The sequence below is a fragment of the Cinclus cinclus genome, chromosome 17 (assembly GCF_963662255.1).
Source record: "Cinclus cinclus chromosome 17, bCinCin1.1, whole genome shotgun sequence".
Lineage (NCBI taxonomy): Eukaryota > Metazoa > Chordata > Aves > Passeriformes > Cinclidae > Cinclus > Cinclus cinclus.
In genome coordinates, this window is record NC_085062.1 from 12,229,638 (window position 1) to 12,248,148 (window position 18,511).

The 18,511-nt window shown below is 54.2% G+C and overlaps 1 protein-coding gene across 1 annotated transcript in view; it reads right to left on the bottom strand.

Moving 5' to 3' along the window:
* Positions 1-8,810: 8,810 nt before the first annotated feature.
* The window catches only part of NOS1 (nitric oxide synthase 1), a 37,310-nt gene continuing 27,609 nt past the window's right edge, over positions 8,811-18,511 (bottom strand). The window contains exons 17-28 of the mRNA XM_062504701.1: positions 16,061-16,177; positions 15,694-15,868; positions 15,207-15,345; positions 14,429-14,507; positions 13,778-13,971; positions 13,113-13,282; positions 12,677-12,887; positions 11,444-11,531; positions 11,050-11,171; positions 10,477-10,625; positions 9,718-9,912; positions 8,811-8,933 (exon numbers count right to left, since the gene is read on the bottom strand). Coding sequence (XP_062360685.1) covers positions 8,811-8,933; positions 9,718-9,912; positions 10,477-10,625; positions 11,050-11,171; positions 11,444-11,531; positions 12,677-12,887; positions 13,113-13,282; positions 13,778-13,971; positions 14,429-14,507; positions 15,207-15,345; positions 15,694-15,868; positions 16,061-16,177 — 1,762 coding nt within the window. The remainder of the gene's footprint in view (positions 8,934-9,717; positions 9,913-10,476; positions 10,626-11,049; positions 11,172-11,443; positions 11,532-12,676; positions 12,888-13,112; positions 13,283-13,777; positions 13,972-14,428; positions 14,508-15,206; positions 15,346-15,693; positions 15,869-16,060; positions 16,178-18,511) is intronic.

Consider the following 18,511-nt stretch of genomic DNA (forward strand, 5'->3'; position numbering starts at 1 on the left):
GGTGCATAGAGGGCACTTCATTGCTAGGTGTAAATATCAAAAAGGAGGTGCTCAAAGGGGACCTGTCAATGTGAATCAATATTGAAAAAGAGGTGCCAAAAGGGGATCTTATCAATGTGTATCAACACCTGAAAGTGGGAGACCAAAGGGGATCTTTGCAGATGTGTATCAGTATCTGCAAGGGGTGCACAGAGGGCACCTTGTGAATGTGGATCAATACCTAAAGGAGGTGCACAGAGGTGACCTCATCAATTGCTAGAAATATCTAAAGTGGATCAATATGTATCAGTATCCAAAAGCTCTGTGGCAGGGCCTCTCCACCCTCCCAGGGAACAATTCCTTCCCAGTATCCCACAGACAATTCCTTCCCAGTATCCCACTTAACCCTGCTCTATGGCAGTGGGAAGCTGTTCCATCACTCTACTTTTAATAAGCCCCCTTCAATTGCTGGAAGGATCCCCCTTACAGGGGAAAATCTTTTACCTGTGGGCAAAGCCATGTCTATATTTCTGCCTCATTTCCCTGGCTGCTTTCTGCCATTTCCAGGTCTCTTAGCCCCTGCCTGCACTGCTTTTGCTGTGTTCCCAAGGCTCCAAAACTCCCCAGCCAGCCCTCCTTTCTGGGCTGTGACATTTCCCCCGAGGACACGGGATAAAGGATGGGATCCATGGAATGCTGTGACTCAGGCCACCTCGGCAGGCAGTGCCTGTGTCTGGCAGGTAAACAGGCACTGCTGATTGTCACTGCTATTTATGGCACCCTGGCATTACAGGTGGCAGAGCAGAGCGAGGCCAAGGCATCAGCAGAGACCTTGAGCAGCCTTTGGTGTTAAAAACCCAGAGAGGAGAGAACAACTGCCAGCTTTCAGTTCACTTTTTTATTTTGACCGTAATGCAAACAGGCATAAGTATTCCATAAAATCAGAAGATTGGGACTATACAGAGAGAGATGCATGCTTCAGAACAACGTGGATATCTTGCAAACAGAGCCAGAGTCAATCTGAGAGAGGGGCTGGAGCACGGGGAATGAGTGGCAGAGATTTTAGCAGCATTGAGAGCTCAGAGGTAGGGGAAGAACCACGCTTCTGGCTGCTTAAAGCACTGGTAGGATCACACACAGCTCAGGCTCAGCCCACCCCAGCACAAACCTACCCTGGGATCACACAGAGAACGGCTACAAAAGGAGCTCCCCCTGCTCCACACATGCCTGTTGGATGGGATGCAAAGTGAGAGTGCCAGGCTCAGATCTTGGCATCATTTCCTGGAGCGAATGAAGGCACAGTGACATGAGGGTAGCGAGGAGCAGAGAGCAGCCAGGGCTTGGAGCTCCACCCAGCCCAGCAGGATTTACCCACAGCTGAAGGTTTTACAATGGAAAATTTGGGAGTTCCCTGCCCCCAAAGCTGCCACCTTTCCCAGCCCAGTCCCCGTCCTCATCGTGGCACTGCTGCTCTTCAGGAAAAGGCCACCAAAAAATTAAAGACTCCAACCCAACCTTTGAGTCTGAGACTAAAGGTGCCTGGGGGAGCTGAGGGGATAAATCCCTACTCCTATTACAAAAATTAATTGGCACTGAATATCAAATTCCCTGGGCAGCTGGCAGAAGTGGTGTTTTTAACTCTGTGCAATCTAAAAAGCAATGAGTCCCAGCTGAAAGTCATCCCGCTCCACTCATCCTGTGCCTGGGGAATTGTGTGTGCACTCTGGAAAAGCTGCAGACTGCTCACAAAGCACACAGAGCCTGGGGTTTTTAAAGGCATTTCGAGGCAGCACAGCATGGGAATTCAACCTTGGGAATCGTGGGGATTTGCCTATATTGTAGGATTTTAGCAAAGCAGGGATTTTGCACTGAATCTCACTCACAGGGAGATTCTCCAACCTCATCTCCTGTTCTTGGACATCCTGTGGGCTACTGGGAAGTGGCTTTTGTTAAGACAGGATTCCATGCCACGATCACACGGAGAGGAGAACAAAAAAACAGGCTCAGAAGCAAAGAGCATTAATGTCTCAGTTAATTAAGGCCGCTTTGTTGCCCTTGATAAATTTAAAAAATCTCCCCTTGCAGTTACTGTAGGAACAAAAGGTTTGCTTTAAGCCAAATTTGATACACTGTCTGTTGGCTCTCTGTTTGCTTTCCCCACCCCAAAACCAACACATGAAAACAAAGCAACAAAAAGAAGCCCTGAATTAGTTCCTCTCTTAGATCAACTTTTCCAGTATTTTAGCCTTTCAATTTTCCAGGTATTAAGGGTGCCCCTGGAAGGAAAATACTTTGCCTGGTGTTTTTCCCTCTCAGATTTCTGCACCAGCCCTGCAGAGAGCCAGGCAGGAACTGCCCTGAATCCCAGTGCAGTTCCTGCTTTTCCACAGCTCCAGAACAGCTCTGAAAGCTTTGGATGCAAGAGCCTTGCCCTATTCCTCAGCACAGGAATGATGAATAGCTGCAAAACTTTAGCCTGTAGGCTCCTGATAAACCAGGAGTTCTCAGGGCCAGGCTCACAGGTTTGATTTGCTCACTTTGAGGCACTTCCTCCCTCCTCCCTCCCCAAAACCTGGACAGGTGGATGAGTAAGGCAGGAGAGCAGCAGCCCTGGCAGTGAGGTGCTGCCACTGCTCAGTTCTGAGCTCACAACCTGCTGGGGTTTTATTCCTGTGATTCCAGGGCTCCAACTTCCATCACAGCCAAACACCTGTAGGGTTGGAGGTCAGGAACTGCCAGTCTGCTTCATTTTCCCAGCAGGAAAAAAAAAGGTGGATCTGCATGGCAATGCTTGGACATCCCACGAGTTTCTCTGTGCTAAATCAAGCTGGTTTTGACCTCTCCTAAATTCTGTTTCACCTCTGGAACCAAATGCTTTAAAGCAGCAACTCTCTCCCTCTCCCCTGACTCCCTGCTGAACACACATGGCCATGTGGAAGAAGCTGGAGCTGGGATCTTCCTGGGAAAGGGGAGATTTCCCAGGATTGCTGGAGCCATGCATTGCAGGCACGTGCAAGCGCAGATTGACACACACAAAAATATTCTGGATTTGCTGCTGCTGCACAAGCTGCCAAAATCCCCAGTGCCACTGAAGTCAGCAGGTGTGGAAGGCATTTTGGATCTGGGAGGACTTAGATTCCAGGCTAATTTAATCCAAGTTCAGGATTGCAGGTTTTCAAGAGCACTGGCCAAATTTTGCAGAAAGAATTGTTATAACAAACACGGAGTTACAGCAAAGTTGAATGGTCCTGAAAATGTGTCTCCATCTGTTCTGTGAAGGGACTGTGCTCCCCTCTGGAACTATCAACACAACTGCAGAGTTATCAGAACAATTCTGAAGCTGAGAACTAGTCCCCAGTGAAAGCAGGAACAGAATTTAGTTTTGAGCATTAAATTATCCTTCCAAAAAACGGTGGGAACCCTCAGAGGACAATGGCACAGCTTCAGTGGTCAGAATTCAGGAGGCAGCAGCTTTGGCTCGGGCTTGGTGCAAGTCCAGGAGGCTTCAAGCACAAACACGGCCTCTCCCCCCACAGTTTAATCAGAACAGGGTCTCCAGGATGTGGGAGAGTTCACAGCCCCAGCCTGCACCCACACTGTGACCTCTCCCCACCTCCATCCCCCTGGAAACCTCACCTCAGGGAGATGGGGCTGAGCAGGGCTGAGATTGCTCCCAGTGATCCCGGGGAGAATTTCCCCACCAGTGGAAAGCAGAGGGCAGGAGCTGTGCCGTGCTCCCTTCCCAGCACAAGGCACTGTGAGCCCGTGTCCATCCCAGCACCTGCACTCCCAGGTGGGCAGGCAGGGCTGGGAAGGGAGGGATCTCCAGAGGGAAACAGCCGAGATGGGATGGGCTGAGAGGAATCACACGCTGACAGAAAAGGAGCAGCCACAGGCTGGACACGGGGTCATAGTCCCATTGTCTGTTCCCACCTCCTCTCCTGCACGGCCGTGGTTCCTGGCCCAGGACACACCTGCAGGACTGCTGGCCATGCACAGCCACCCCAGATCCCCGTGCTCAGGGTGTGACCAGAGTCCCTGCTCCCCCCTGGGGACACACAGGCAGAGGGGACAGGGAGCATGGACAGCCCCGAGTCATTTCCCATCCTCTGGCCAGTTTGGGTGTGACTGGCTCAGTTCCTCTGGAGACAGCTCAGGCCACGATGTGGAGGTGACAGCTCTGTGAGGCCACTCCTGGTGGCAGATATCTCATTGTTTTGCCATTGTCTCTCATAAATAGAAGAATAACAAACTCCCAGGCAGTCCTTCCCAGGAGATGAAACCTTAGAAATCATCAACAACACAGCACTGGATACCCTGCACTGAATGGTTATTCCCTGCTGGTGGACACAGCAGGTTGGGAAAACACAGAAACTTTCCCCCTAGGTTTTCAAATCCATATAATGACTCTGTGGATGCTTGAAAGACCTAGGATGTAAAATCTTTGCCACAAAAACCCCACTTTGTAGTGTCTTGAAAATCAAACCTCCTGTTCAGAGAAGAGTCTCTTTAACACCTGAAGAGTGAAAAGGAGCGGGGCTGCTCAGAATTGGGGTTGTGGTGGTGGTGGAGATCCTCAGGAGAGCAACTGGGACACTGGCCAGGCTAGGTGTCCATCAGTCCAGCACAGGAGGGGCAGGCAGGCACCAGAGGGGACAGATTTGTGACCCAAGTGCCCCAGAGGCACAAGCCCTGTGTGTGACCCCTGGAGCAGCTCAGGGCAGCGGACTGGGGCAGAGCCCACCTCACCCTGTGTTTATAGCAGAGATTTTGTAGCTACACCCGCACGTCAGAAATGCCACAGTGAGATGAGCAGAGGCCAGGCTGGAAGAGCTGCATTTTGGGAATAATAAAGCACATCCACAAGTTTCTTTCCCCTGTTGCTATGGGAGAAAATGAAGCTTGAGGGGAGTGTGAAGCCCCCGCAGGTGGAGGGGATGAAGGGGAGCAGTTCAGACGTCAACAGCAAAGAGTGAATCAAAATTCCCAGCGGTGCAGCTTGTGAGGAGCCAGCAGCCCCACTCAGGCTGTGGGAGCAGAGGCAGCTCGGTGCCCTGGGGGTCTTTAACTTCATGGACCTTCATGGCAGAGAGGGGATTTCTGCTCCAGGTCCAGGCAAGGAGCCTTAAACCAGCATTTCCCTTCCCAAGGGCAGGCTCAGCAGGGCTGAGCTTTGCTGAGCTCTGTCTGTCTGCCTGGCCCAGACCCCTCTGCAGACCCATGGCAGGCAGAGCTCTGCTTCCCTGCTGGCAGCCCTAGCAGCTCCGGTGAGAGGGGTGATGGAGCTGGAGAGCTTTGGGATGCAGGAAAAGCGAGATAATCCAGCTCAGGCATGGGCTCCGGATGGGAGAAGGTACAGCAGAGCAGGCAGGAGGCAGGACAGGAGGGCAAAGCTTGGCAGCACCACGGTGTGAGCTGGGAAGAAGATGAAGAGATGTTTCTTTGGGCATTACCTCCTCCTCCTCTTCCTTGTCAGGTTTCATCGCCCCTTCTTCTAAAGGAGGATGAGAGCACAAAGCCAGAGCCAGAATTTCCCAGAAGAAGAGGATGAGTCTGATTTTCTTTCTGATTTTAGCTTTGTTCCCACAGGCACAGGATGGGGCTCAAACCCAAGCTTGCTGCGTGTTCTCAGCTCTGGAGCCAGGGAGTTTTCTCCCGGACAGAACCTCTCCCAAACTCACGCATCTCAAACCAAGGGACCCGGGTCCCCCATCCCACTGCCCGTCTTGGGATTGGGGCACATCCCACAGGGGTGGGCTGCCCTTTCCCCTGCAGGTCGCCAAGTCCTGAGGCAGTGTCACACAGCCGGCCGTGTGTCCCAGCCCCGCTGGCCCAGCCAGCTCAGCTCTGGCCACACCGTGGCAGCATTTATTCATTTTATCCCATGCTGGATGCTCGGCTGGCACCAGCAGACCTGGACCTCAAGTTCTCCCGGTGCCTGGAGCCCTTTTGCTCCTGGATTTTGGGCTGGAGATGCTTCAGGGATTCGAAGTTGCAGAAGGTGTCAGAGCCCATGGAGAAGTGGCAGGAGAGGGCAGGAGATCCTGGCTGAGGGTGAGAATAACAGCACAGCCTGAGATAGGGGAGCCAGTGGGGCTTGTTCCATGGGCTGTGAGAGCAGCAAACCTCCTGCAGTTCTTTCTGGGCTGCCTTTAGCTCAGGGCAGGTAATATTAGCCCTGTGAAAGCTCCTGGACAATTCCTGTGCTGTCACCAGTTCTGGTGCTCGGCTCCATCCAGGATCCAAGCACAGCTGGGCACAGCAGGGCAGGAGGGGAGCATCAGCAGCTGCCACCTCAAGATGCCAACCTGCATCCCTGCCTCCAGCAAGAGCTGCAGCCATGTCCTGCTGTCCTTGTGATGGCAGCGAGGGAGGACAAACCTGGGATTGTGGGCAGAGCCTGGTGCTAAAAATGCCAAGGTTCAATCCCTGGATGGGCCATTCACTCAGGAGTTGGGCTTGATCCTTGTGGATCCCTTCCAGTTCAGGATATTCTGTAATTCTTCAGGGTGCAGCAAGAGGAAGGACACACAAGGTCACATTTTCTTTCCCTTGCAGACAGCTTTTCTCTGTTAGAGGCTTTCTGTTTTCTCCAACCTCTCCGTGGTTGTGTCAACAAATTGCTTTTGAGGCCAGGCTCTTGCAGCAGGGCTGAGGTGTGAGTGTGTCAGAGCCCAGCACCTTTGCAGCTGATATCACCTCTCTTCTCACGTGAGATGTCCTGGCTGAGACAGCCATGCTGCTGGCAGGTGGCACAGAGCAGCCTGGCTCATCCCCAAAATGCCACACGTGTCTCTCTTGGCAGGCAGGTGGATCCAAGGTGGCACTTTCTGCTCCCTAAAATGTGAAAAGGGCTGGGGTGTGCTGTCCTAAAAGTGCTCACGAGATGTGCTGCTAAGAGCTGATGGCTCTGGGATTTCATGATTCTTCTGTTGGCACATCCTTGCCAAAGACCTGGAGCCTCCATCCCCCTTCAAGTGCTGCCTTTGTTCCCAAGAGGTGCCTCTGGCAGCTGGGAGCTGCTTCTCTCCCATCCTCCTTTTCAGGCTCATGTGGGAGAGGGATCAGAACATGCAGAGCTCTGGGTGCAGCCAGGCCCTCAGTGTCCCACCAGCATCGTGGCTGCAGATCAAATATTCCCTGCAAAACCCTCTGGAGAAGTCACTGCCAGGAGCTTTTCCTCAGCCTGAACATCAGCCTGTGTGTTCAGAGCTTGTGGGAGAACTTCCATGCCAGCAAAAGTTGGGATTGAGCAAAAGGAGAGGCTCACAGGGAGCAGGAAAAGAGAGCAGGAAAAGAGAGACAAGGGGCAGGGCCCATTTAGGAGAAATCATGACACACACATCAGATCAAAAAATACACAGCTGTACCCAGGCTGCCTGGGGATGAATAAAATTCATGGGCACAAGGGAACTACATATCACCTGCCCCCAGGTTCAGGTGTATGCCCAGGTTTGTCCAAACCCAAAGGAAAGCCATGAAAACACAAGGATTCAGCCAAGCCCCAAGCCGAGGAAAGAGGGAGCCTGGCAGGAACAACTCCCAGCTCTGGACAAGCAACAAGACCTCACCATTGCCCAGCCCCTGCCACCTCTGCTCACTCCTGGAAACACCCAGAAATGATCACAAAGGTGGTGATTTCATGCAACTGCAAATTGCCCTCATGGGAAGGAGGGGAACTGTGGAATTCTGAAAAGAGCCACTGCAGGTTATAAAGCCATTAAACTCCAGTGGGGAAATCCAGGGAAGGGGAAGGAGGTGAAAATAAATGGCCACAAGAAATGGACAAGAGCAAGAGAAGGAGGAAGAAAGGAAATAAAAGTCATCATCATCATCAGGACACAACAATAGGACGAGAGACAGAGTGCTTTCCATGGGCAGTTCCCCGTGGAAAAGGAGCCACCGTGTCCGTGAAATACAAAACCCAGCTGGAGGGGGCAGCAGGTGCTGGGACTGGTTTGGCATCCCCTGGGGGCGAAGGGTCCAGTTAGGAGCAGAAAACCCTGCAAGGGAAAGGGGAGAAAAGGCTGCCTTAGAGGGAGCAGCGAGGAGCACCGGGATGATCCCAGCGTGGACTTTCCATGCTGTGGGCAGGAGTTCACAGAGCTGTGTGAGGTGGGCAGGAAGGTGACCTTTATCCCTACCCACAGGTGGGAAACTGAGCCACTCTGATAGAGCACCCTAGAGTATGTGATTCCTTGGAGGAAAATTCCTACCAAACCTCAGGGAAGTGGGGAAACTCACTCCAGGCACTACACAGGGAATGGGTTTCACCCCAAGCTACCAAGGGCAAGCACAAGGAACAAGATCCATGCAGCCTTTATCCTAAATAATCCTTCTCCTCAGCCAGGGAAAATCCCACCACGACCAAGCTGAGCAAATGGCAAGACTTGGTAGAGCAGAAACAAACATGGCAAATGTCAAGTTTTTTTTTGTTTTTTTTTTAAACTTCTGGCTGTTTTTGCAACAGCAGAGAGAAAAATCTCTGGATCTTTCCTGAAGGGGCATGGAGAGCTGAACACCTGGAGCCAGCCAGGCTCCCCTGCAGCTGGGGAGAGTCAACCCTTCCTGTGGGCTTTTCCAGACTGGAAGCAGGCAGCGGGCAGAACCTTTTTCCTTTGGATGGGATTGTCAGGTCTGAGCACATCAGTGCAATAAATTGGGATTTATCCTAGAGAGGTGACAGCTATTGCAGAGGCACTGCCGGAGCAAAAATCCAGTGCCTTCCTCAGCCTCTGCTCCAAGGTGTGCACGAAAGTCAAAGCTTCCTTCCCCATTCCCCATCCCCCAGCCCACGAGGTGACTGCAGGGGTTAAAATAAACGTGTCAACTCACTCATCCGTGTCTTTTTTGCTCTCCTCGATGAACGCGATGGACTCGGATCTAAGGCGGTTTGTCACCTCGTACGTGCGCAGGGTGACTCCAAAAATATCCTCGTGGTACCGGCTGTCATCCTGGGAGAGAGGGTGGCAGAGGGAAAAACGGGGTTTGTAAAGGGTTGGTGTCGGCCCCAGCAAAACCCTGCGTGGTGGGGAGACACCAGATGCACAAGAGAGGGTTTGGGGTCTGTCAGGAGTGGGACAGGGGAGTGGAGTGACCTTCCCAAAGTCACACCCTGGGGAACAGGGGAGCTGTTCCATGCATTAGACCCCCTCAGCTGCTGGAAATTCCTGGCTGGCAGGGGCACAGCAGCCCTAATGCCAGTCTGTGGACAGCCAGAGGCTCTGGGCTCTCTTGGGGCTTGGATGGAGGTGGGGACATGGCTCCCAAAGAAAAAAGAAAGAAAAGGAAAGAAGGGGAAATCCCACGGGAATCATGCTGAGTTATCTTCCTGGGGAGAAGCAGAGCTGTTCCAGCACCCATCCTTGAGCCTGTATCCCAAACTGAGCTCATTTAAGCTCCAGCTGCATCATCTGTGTCTGGCATGGGGCACACAGACAGGGAGATTTGGAGTGGGGACCCACAAAGTGTCCTGATAAATTCATTTTTCTGACGGAGGGACTTTGCAGGGCAGAAAAAGCCCTGCCAGGGGTGCCTGAAAGCACCAGCCCCAATGCTCAGCACACTCCTGACAGCACCCAGGTAACCTCCCTGCACACAGGAACCTTTGGAGTGTCACCCTCTGACCCTCCCTGTGTGCAGTGCAGGCGGGGGCAGGCAGCAGGTGCAGTGCCCATGGCAGGAGGGGACAGTGGTGGCACACAGAGGTGGCAGTGTCACCCTGCACACACGACTCACCCGCAGCTTGCTGAGGAAGGCTCCTGCCTCCTCTGCTGACAGCTGGCCCTGCTGCCTCACGATGCGCTGCACGGTCTTGAGGACGTCCCCAGCCATGGTGACATCCCCACAGACGTAGATGTGGCCTCCCTGCTCCTTCAGTGCTTTGAACACGGTCTGGGCCAGCTGCTCCTGTAACACGTCCTGCACGTATTTCTGAGGGACAGGAGGAGGAGAGAGCTGGGATTAACTCTGGTTTCTCAGCCCCTTCCTGCCCTGGGGGCAGCACTGAGGTGTGACCCCTCTTTGGGGGACACAGCTGTGCCTTGAAGCACCCACAGTGACAGAAAAGAGATGGGGACAGCAGCAAAGCATCACTCTGCTCTTGCATGGGCATACCTGCACCATCTCTTTCTCTGAGCCAGGCCTGCTCAGGTCCCAGTGGGAATTTGCAGCAGGTATTTGCACTGGCTGTGGGACACCCCACTGGGTGACATCTTTCCCTTTCCCTTTCCCTTTCCCTTTCCCTTTCCCTTTCCCTTTCCCTTTCCCTTTCCCTTTCCCTTTCCTTTTTCCCCTTTCCTTCCCTTCAGACTGGGCACTGGGATAGGGACACACAATTCCCAATCCTGGGAATTGGAGGCCACTGGGAAGGGACAATCCTGCACATTTACATGCCCCAGGCATGAGCAACTACTGGCCAAGGAAGCAGCACACCCACACCCTGCTGGCTCCCTGTGGGTACCCGGGGCTGGCTGGCACTCCCGGGGCCGTGCCCACCTTTGGTTTGTCGGGTTCCCGGGAATAGGCAGTGTACAGCTCTCTGAAGACACCCTGGCTTTTGGCAAAGAGCGTCTCCTCCTTGTAGATGTGGTCGATCCTGGACTGCCGGCAGCCAAACACCAGCACCATGGGACATGGCTTCAGCCCTGGGGACAGCACGGGGACAGCAGTCAGACAAATGCCAATGCCACCAGCGCTCGCGAGCCACCTTCCCCCGGACTGCAGCACATGTGCTGGGACAGCCCTGGCAGGAGGGACCCCATCCCTACGCCCCCAGTAAGAGGAACCCAAAATCTGTGTGAGGTGAGCAGCAGGACAGCTCCACCCAGAATCTGGGGGAGGTGAGGAAGAGGAAGAGGAAGAGGAAGAGGAAGAGGAAGAGGAAGAGGAAGAGGAAGAGGAAGAGGAAGAGGAAGAGGAAGAGGAAGAGGAAGGTTCCACCCAAAATCTGTGTGAGGTGAGGAAGAGGACGGCTCCACCCAAAATCTGTGTGAGGTGAGGAAGAGGAGGAGGAGGGCTCCACCCAGAATCTGTGTGATGTGAGGAAGGGGAGGAAGAGGGGGGCCCTACCTTTGTGCTGGATGTCAAAGAGACGCTGCTGCCAGAAGCTCCGGAAAGGGGCGATGCCAGTGCCGGGACCGATGAGGATGCAGGGCACCTGCGGGTCCTGGGGCAGGTGGAACCCGGGGGCACTGCACACATCAAAGATCCGGTTAAACACAAGCAGGGTGTTCCCCCCCTGCCCACAGCCACCTGAGACACCTCCTGGAGAGGGAGGGGTAGGACATGAGGTAAAATCCCAGGATGTCATACTTTTTTGCAGAACTTCTCTCAAAGGGGAACCATCTGCTCACAAACCCAGCCCTGTTTTCTCCCATTGTGATGACAATTGAGGGCAGAGAGTTCATCCCGTGAGGGGTCTCAGCCCCTCTTCCTCAGGCCTGGCCTTGTGTGGGTCACTCACCCTCGTACAAAGCAGGGCACCACTTCATCCGTCTGGATGCGACTGAGCCACGAGGAGCAGACTCCATGGTGGATTGGTCCCTCTCCGTCTGGGGAGGGAGGGAGGGAGGGAGGGAGGGAGGGAGGGAAGGAGGTCTGTATGTGACACATCACCCAACGACTCTGTTTCCTTTCCTAAAACCCTCCCTTCTGCATCCTGCATGAACACTCCCTGAATAATTTCATACCTCAGCATTCATTCACCATGAACTTGGCCGAGTTTGGCACTTGGATCCCTCTGTGGAGCTCCCCAGGACCCAGACCTGGCACAGATGGAGCTCCACAATCCTGGAGCACCCAGATCTCCTTTGGACCCTTTTGGCAGGAGCAGCACCATGATGGCACAAAACCTCCATGGCAGCTCCAGTGTCCTCCCTTCAGAGCACCAGGGCTGTGTCCATCTACACCAGGACCATGCTTGGACACATCAATGCTTGCCCTGCTACAGAAGTTTGGCTACTGGGAATGTGGATTTTAGGGTGGGCAAACAGAATCCTACACAGAGCTTGGATTATGTATTATATACATAATATAACTGCTATAATTATGTATTACATACATACATACATACATATATATATATACATAAATAATAACTGTCCCAGAAGTGCCATCTCTGTGTCACTGCCACTCTGCATGACATGGGACAGCAGTGCTGTGGTCTGGGGGAATCTACTCTTGCAGCAGGCAGTGATGCCTTGGGTTTTAGCTTTTATATGTTTTGGAATCTCTGCTGTGTAGTGTGTAACTCTGAAACTTCATGTTAGGTGTTAGTAAGTTCTCTTCACAGGGTAGTTGGACAAAACAATTCCTTCCTAGCTGGAGAATCAAGGACAACCAAAAAAGAGAAACAATGGCTAAGGGAAGGGGGCAAGCCACGGGGCTGATACTTCATAGCCTTGGGCTGTGGTTGGATAATTAACCCCAAGATGAACCAAAACTTTTAAAATTGTGAAAACTCCTGACCAGGATCCATCTTGGATTTGATTTGTGTGTAGCCCCAGCCAGGCTCTTGCACTGCCCAAGGTGTATCCTTTCAGTAAATACTGATTTTATTCCTTTGTCTCTGTTCCGGGTCAGCCTTTCCAGGCAACGGCAGAAAGGCTTTGAAGGAACATCTCCCCGCCAGAGGTTTGGTGGGGTCACCCCGACTGCACTGCTGCCTTTGTCCAGAGCCCCAGGCCTGGCACAGTACCTCGGGTGCGGTAGGACACCACAGCCACAGTGAGGTGCACCTCTCCAGGGTACATCTCTGGGGACGAGCTGATGGAGTAGTAGCGAGGCTGCAGGAGGGGCAGCTGGGTGAGCAGCAGCGTGGAGGGCATCTGCACCGAAGGGAACTCCTCCAGCACCTCCACGATCGTGGGGTTCTTGGACCACTTCCACTCCTCGTACTCCTGCAAGCCCTGGGAAACGGGGAGGGAGGAGAGAGCTGCAGATCCACCTTTTCCAGGTGTCTCAAGTGATATCCCGGGAGGTCCATGGCAAAGCTGGAGTGGGTGGCAGTGAAGGCACCCTGAGCCCTGCTCAGGGGTAGAGACTCAGCCTAAGCACAGTGTGGGATGGAAATGCCCCGGCTGGGCTGTGATTGTCCCCAGGGCCTTGCAGAACTTGGGGCTTGGGCTCTTTACCTTGCTAAGGACCTGCAGACGTTTCTTCTCCTTGTCACTGGTGGCCAGCAGAGCGAACTGCTGCAGTAGCAGCGGGGTGGGAGGGGTGGTGATGTCCAGGTAGTACTTGAAGGCCTGGAAGATGGTGCAGGGTGGGACACGGTTCTCGTCTGTCCAGTTACTTATGACACCTGCCAGGAGGCAATCCAGCACAAGCCTGGGATCAGCTGAGCAGCAGGGCCAAGGTGGACAAATCCTGGTTTTCATCCCCCTCTGAGACACTGGATTAGGGTTTTCCATCTCCAGCTACACCGTGCATGGCAGTAGGGCGTCAGACTTATCCCTGAAACATGCTGCTGGGATGACCTCTCAAGACCCCTTAATTCTTCTTCCCAGTCCTAGATGTTGCCCTTCCTAAGCGAATATAAACACCTTTAATTTTTCCATGGAATAAGGAAATATCTTCCCCAGGGCCCTGCCCACCCTTCAAACCTTTGCTCCACATCCCAAGTGCAGGCAAGCAATGGCTCTGGGCAGAGCAGAGATGAAGGTGCTGCTCCCAATCCAGGTGAACACAGCAGGGAGATGAAAATAATTCTCCTGGGGCCCACCCACTTCCCTGAGGAGCTCCAAGAACTGCAGGAGCTGGGAAAGCAGGAGAGAGACCACCTGTACTTCCTGATTACCTAGAGCTGTGTTCCTCTCCTCCAGCAGCTCCACCTTCACCAGCTGGTTGGTTGGAGGGGCATCCTCAAGCCTGTCTATGAGGGCATTGACCAAATCCTCGTGGTTCCCTGGGAACACCCCCAGGTGATCCCCGGGCAGGTACTGCAGTCCCTGGTGCCCATTGGTGTGCAGGCGCAGGAAAATTGTCAGGCGGCTGCGGGGAAAGGAGGAAAAGCAGGAAAAAATGTTTTGGGGGATCCTTCAGGGAGAGAGTGGCTGAGCCCTGGCCTCAGGAGCTGCTGTGGCACATCCAAGCTGTGGTGGCCATGTCACTGAGGTCACAGCAAGGAGAAGGGACGCTGCAGCACACCCTCACTCACCCTCAAGGACTTTTATTTAAAAGGAGAAAACCAATTTAACCTCTTGCTCAGCGGTTTTATCCCTCCTTTGCTGCCACTCCAGCCAGCTCCCCATCCCGTAGGCTGAGGGAGGGACCAGCAGGAATTTCACTGGGCATGGAGGTTGGGAACAAACACTCTCCACTGGCTTCCAGTTTTACCCATGGTTTGCACAAAGGGTTCCATGGACACCCAGGGCTCAAGGGCTATTTGTGGAACTGTTTTGGGTGCCCCAGGTGTGTGTCCAGCTCCCAGGACAGTGCCATCTCTTACCTGGATTTGGGGCTCTGCAGGTTCTGGCGAGTGAGGAGCCGGGCTGCATAGACACGTTTTTTGTGGATGCTGTACAGTCCTGAGGAGGAAAAGAGTCAGGGAAGGGATTCAGCAGAGCACAGCCAAGGACTTCTGGCTGTTGTAGGGTCATTGTGGGTTCAGCCCTTCAGACCAGAGCCGACCACAGGGGTTTGATCTCCCTCCTGCAAGCCCAAGGGATCACAAACCCCAGGGGTGACCCAAGCACGTGTTTTTAGTGACAGAGGAGGACTCCAAAACCACCCCGTGAGACTCAGGGCTGTGCCCTCGCACTGCCCACAGCCTCCTCTCGCTGCCAGTGCCACCTGGCTGGCAGGAGATTTTGGGAAGATTTGGGAAGAGCTGAGCCGGTGCGGCAGATCCTGCGCTGCAGGAGCCGTGCTGAGGGGCCAGGTGTCCGTGGGCTGCACCTGCCTTTGCTCCGCGGCGCTCGGTGGAGTGGCATTGGACAAAATAAGCTTGGAAAGATCCCAAGCTTCCAGATCCTCGCTTCAAAAAATGGGGTCAGGAGGAGGGAGAGCAGATCATGTCCAAACATCTCTGTTACGGACACAGACAGGGACTGGCCAGAGGGGCCTGGGACTGTCACAGGCTGCTCCTTAGGCACGGCATGGGGGGTAAAAGCAGGGTTGGAATTGTGGGAACTTAACAGAGACAAAAAACGGTGTTTGGCCCCTTTGCCCTTGCATCTTCTCCATCTGCCCCACAGCCAGAGCCCTCCAGGTAAGCCCGTCTGTACCTTGTGTGAGCTCCGGGGCCTCAGCCACGTAGGTCAGGCGGAATTTGCTCCTCTTCCAGCTGCGGTCGTTGCTGATGAGGGAGTTGTTGGCTTTCTCGATGTTGACGTCGTCCCCCACGCAGAACACGTCGCATGCTGCCTGCAGCACGCACCAGGGCCTCAGGCACCTCCCTGACCCCACTGATCCCCTCATCCCAACCCACGTAGAGAAGGAGCCCCCAGCAGTGTGGGGCTGCATCGGTAGCCGCGGGCACGGCTCGTGGGGCTCTTCTTCCCAGATATCTGGGATGACGCAGGAATTCGACACATTGGTAACTTTTTGGTGGTCAGCACAAGCCAGAACGTCAGCTCCACCCTCTTTATTGTGGGCTGGGTGGCGCCGGAGCATCCCAGGGCCAGGAAGGGGAGGCTGGGCTCAGAGCCAGCTCTAACCTCTGTCCTTCTCCCCCCTGCTCCTCCCTGCAGCACCAGGGCAGCCCCAGGTTACCTTGAAGACCTTCTTGGCCCAGGTCCTGAAGGATTCCTCCTGGCCACAGAGCTCATCCCCTTCTCCCATGCGGAGGATCCTCTCTCCCCCCAGCTCCTCCAGGAGCGTGTCCACGGCGCGGGCAAAGGCGCAGAAATGGGGATAAGCCCGGGAGCCCAGCCCGAACACGGAGAACCTGTGGAATGATGGCTCAGCTGTGACCGCCCAGCTGGAAGAGACACTGACACATCCCCTAATCCTGTCCCACCACCTCCCATAGCAGCCTGGAAGGGTCTGCACATCACCAGAAGACCTCAGGGTGAGGGGGAGTTCTGGGGTTTGTGCAGCACCAGCTCCTGCTCTGTCCCTCCTCTCCTGTCCCCTTTACCTGACGTTTGCCAGGGGCCCTGTGCTCTCGAAGTTGTCTCTGGAGTCGGGGCCATCGCTGGAGGATTTCCGTGCATCCGAGTAGGAGGAGACACTGTTGAACCGGACCTTGTAGCTCCTGTGAACAACGACAGCATCCAGGATTTACACTGAGGTAACCTCACCTCACCTCACCTGGCTTCGTGCTCAGAGGGCACCCACTCGTGGGGGACACCAAACCAGAGCTCAGGGCTCACAATTCTATGAGCAGGCACTGTTGGAAGAGCAGAGGAATGTGCTCCCTCCAGGGTAAAGCCATAGCAACCCCTCTGCATCCTCCAGCTGCAGCAGGAATGCTCCACGAGGTCCTTGTCACCTCCTTGTCACTGTGCTGAGCCAGGTGCTGGCCACCACATTGTCCTCAATGACGCAGAGCTGCCAGGACCTTTGGCTTTACCTGTCCTTCCCTGGCAGCACACAATATCGGGTGTGTGTCTGAAGAGATATTCTGAGGGTTTTTTCATTCATAGGAAGTGAGAAAAAAAAAACAACAAAAAAAACCCCAAAAAACCTGAGTGAGAGAAGAAGGGATGAGGAGGGGGAAGGAGAGCAGAGGGGGAAAAAAAAAAATCTGACAACAGCAGAAGTATTTCTGAATTGAACCATCTCCCAAAATTGCTCCACACAAGAGTTTCTAAATTTACAGCCAGAGCAGTGAGCAGTGGTGTGTGCATGAGTCACGGCACAGCTCCTGCAGCCGGCACGGCACGGAGAGCACAGCCCTGAGCCGAGTGACAGCCGGGTCACAGAGTCCCCAGTGCCACCTCTGCTCCTCTGCCTCCTCCTCCCCTGTCCCCACACCTCCACGCTTTTCTGCTTCTCCACCTGCTTCGGCCCACTCTGCTGGCCCTGGCCACGTCCTCACCGGGGGTTAGCCCAGGACAGGTGGCCTCTCTCCCTCCCTCCTTCTCTCACTCCCCAGCCTCGGAGATGCTCAAAGCTCCCCTTCCATTGTGGAGGAGTCTCTGCAACCCCAGACTCTGTTCAGGGCAGCAAAAACACCTGCATTAGATGGACACAAAGCCCAAATTCTCCAGGTGGGTGCTGGGCCCAAGGCTGGGACAGCAGCTGGAATGAGATGGTCCTTGTGGTGTGGCATGGCTGCTGAAGGATGGGATGCATTTGAACAGCAGGCTTGGGATAGGAATGGCTTAGGAATGCTTTGGAAAACCCTTGGAAAACTCTTGCTGTAAGAGATGAGGACCCAAATATCAACCCCAGCACAGCCTCAGGGCTGTGGTCAGAGAGCTGTGGTCACAGAGCCCTGACAGGATCCTGTGACACTGGGATTTAGAGAGGCCACCCTGCCTTGAGGGGTCTCAGCATCCCCTGGGGGAGCTGGGAGTTCATGGGGTGCATGGACAGGAACTGCTCTCTCCAGCTCTCTTTTGCCAGGCTGACACTGTCCCTCTTCCCCTGACAGTCTCCTGCAGGTCTCCTTTCCTCATTGCAAAAGGATTTTTGTGTGCTTGATGTTAGCAAGGTCCTGGATATTGGCTGGGGCAATCCCAAAAACAGTTGGCCCAGAGAAACTGTGGCTACCCCTGGATCCCTGGAAGTATCCAAGGCCAGGCTGGACACTGGGGCTTGGAGCAGCCTGGGATAGTGGAAGGGGTCCCTGCCTGGCTCTCAGAAATTCCTTAAATTACACTTGGAGGTGTCTGGGACAGCAAGCATGGAGCTCAGGGGCTTTTAACCTCCTCAAATCTGCCTGACTGGCCACGGGCAGCACCTCTGCAGCCAAGGAGAAGATCCTTGGGGTGAGAACCACGTGTAGAATGCCCTGTCTCCATCCTCACCCCTCCAGGGCAGCCTGCTCATCCTGCTTTGTCACTGTCCCCATTAAGGTACGAGGCCATTAGGAACCTGATGGGTTTTCAGCTGGGCAGCCCTGCAGGGATCCATCAGCTGACCCGGCTGCACAGCAAGGAGAGCACCTCGGGGCTGCAGCAGGGCCAGCTCTGGACAGCCCCAGTTTGGCCCCTGCCGTGTTTGTCACCACTCCACAGCCCCAGTGACACCGCCCCAAGTCAGGGTGCTGGAGTTGCCCTGGATCCCTGGCTAGGGCTGGTCCATCCTTAATTAAAGAGCAGTTCTGTGCCAGTTGTTAGCTCAGGGGACAATCCAGGGCAGAGCAGTGTCCCAGTTCTGGGAAATCTTTTATTCTTCACAGCTAAAATAAGAGGAGACCCCAAATGATTATTCTCACTGCCCTCCTTTCCCAGCCCCTGGGATCTGCACAGAGATGCTCAAAGCTCATCTTCCCCTGAAGGGGGATTTTCTACAATCCCAGATTCTGTCTCCAGGGTACCGGTTACAAACATCACAGGATTATCACAGCTCTTATTTTCCCTAGAAATCTTTTCACACCATGCATGGAGCTAAATCTGGTTCTCAAGCCCTCCCCCACCTA